The sequence below is a fragment of the Arachis ipaensis genome, chromosome B03 (assembly GCF_000816755.2).
Source record: "Arachis ipaensis cultivar K30076 chromosome B03, Araip1.1, whole genome shotgun sequence".
NCBI lineage: Eukaryota > Viridiplantae > Streptophyta > Magnoliopsida > Fabales > Fabaceae > Arachis > Arachis ipaensis.
In genome coordinates this window covers 124546059-124547081 of record NC_029787.2, presented here as the reverse complement: position 1 = coordinate 124547081, position 1023 = coordinate 124546059, and the positions used below count along the sequence as shown (strand labels likewise).

The following is a 1023-nucleotide window of genomic DNA, read 5'->3' as shown; positions in this document are numbered from 1 at the left end:
CTTTCGGTTACCATAGGGAATTCCAGTTTTCAAAGATCCATTAGTACCAAGTAATATTAGTTTTGATGACTGTCACTTTGGAACAAAGTGCTTCCAGAGGGTGACAAAAGTGAAGTCAAGAATGGTCTTAAAGATACTCAAGCTAGGTTACAATGTTCTTCTTAGTGATGTGGATACATATTGGTTCAAAAACCCAATTCCCTTGCTTCAATCTTTTGGTCCTGCTGTTCTTGCTGCACAGTCTGATGAATTCAATAAAAAAGGTGCTTATTCTTCAATCTCACTCGAAAATAAAGCAGTCAAGTAACAAGAATGCATAAAAATTTTTTCAATTTTTCTAATATGTTTTAAAAATGATCTTCTGTTTTTGCTTGTGCAGGACCAATAAACCTTCCGAGACGCTTGAACTCTGGCTTCTATTATGCTCACTCTGATGGTCAAACCATTGCTGCAATGGAGAAAGTGGTGAGGCATGCACAAACTTCAAGCTTATCTGAGCAGCCAAGCTTCTATGACATGCTGTGTGGAACAGGAGGATCCAACCGTGTCGATGATAATCGATGTGTTGAATCCGAAACAAACATGACAGTATATTTCTTAGATAGAGACCTTTTTCCAAATGGTGCATACCAAGATCTGTGGCAGAAGAAGAATGTGAGTGCAGCATGTTTGAAGAAAGGATGCTTCATTATCCACAACAACTGGATCAGTGGGAGGTTGAAGAAGCTTGAGCGCCAAGTCATGTCAGGTTTGTGGGAGTATGACTCTGGCACAAGGATGTGCCTGCAGAGCTGGCACACTATAAAACCATGAAGTTAATTTTGATGAACCAATTCAATTCCTTCTTATCTATTCTAGAGACAGTTTTTGTTCTCATCCAAGAAGACATAGCTAAAAGACATGCCTCAATTTTGTTTGTGAATTTTGAATGCCTTGGTTTCATCACTGCTTCATAGCCGGCCGTTGAAAACAAGATGATATTTGGTGGTAAATCATACTATAAATGCCATTTTCTTTGCTTTC

The 1023-nt window shown here is 38.7% G+C and overlaps 1 protein-coding gene across 1 annotated transcript in view; it reads left to right on the top strand.

The window, feature by feature from the left end:
* The window catches only part of LOC110270382 (beta-arabinofuranosyltransferase RAY1), a 5201-nt gene that overhangs the window by 2552 nt on the left and 1626 nt on the right, over positions 1-1023 (top strand). The window contains exons 5-6 of the mRNA XM_021119626.1: positions 17-263; positions 380-987. Of these exons, the coding sequence (XP_020975285.1) occupies positions 17-263; positions 380-813 (681 nt within the window). The 3' untranslated portion in view covers positions 814-987. The remainder of the gene's footprint in view (positions 1-16; positions 264-379; positions 988-1023) is intronic.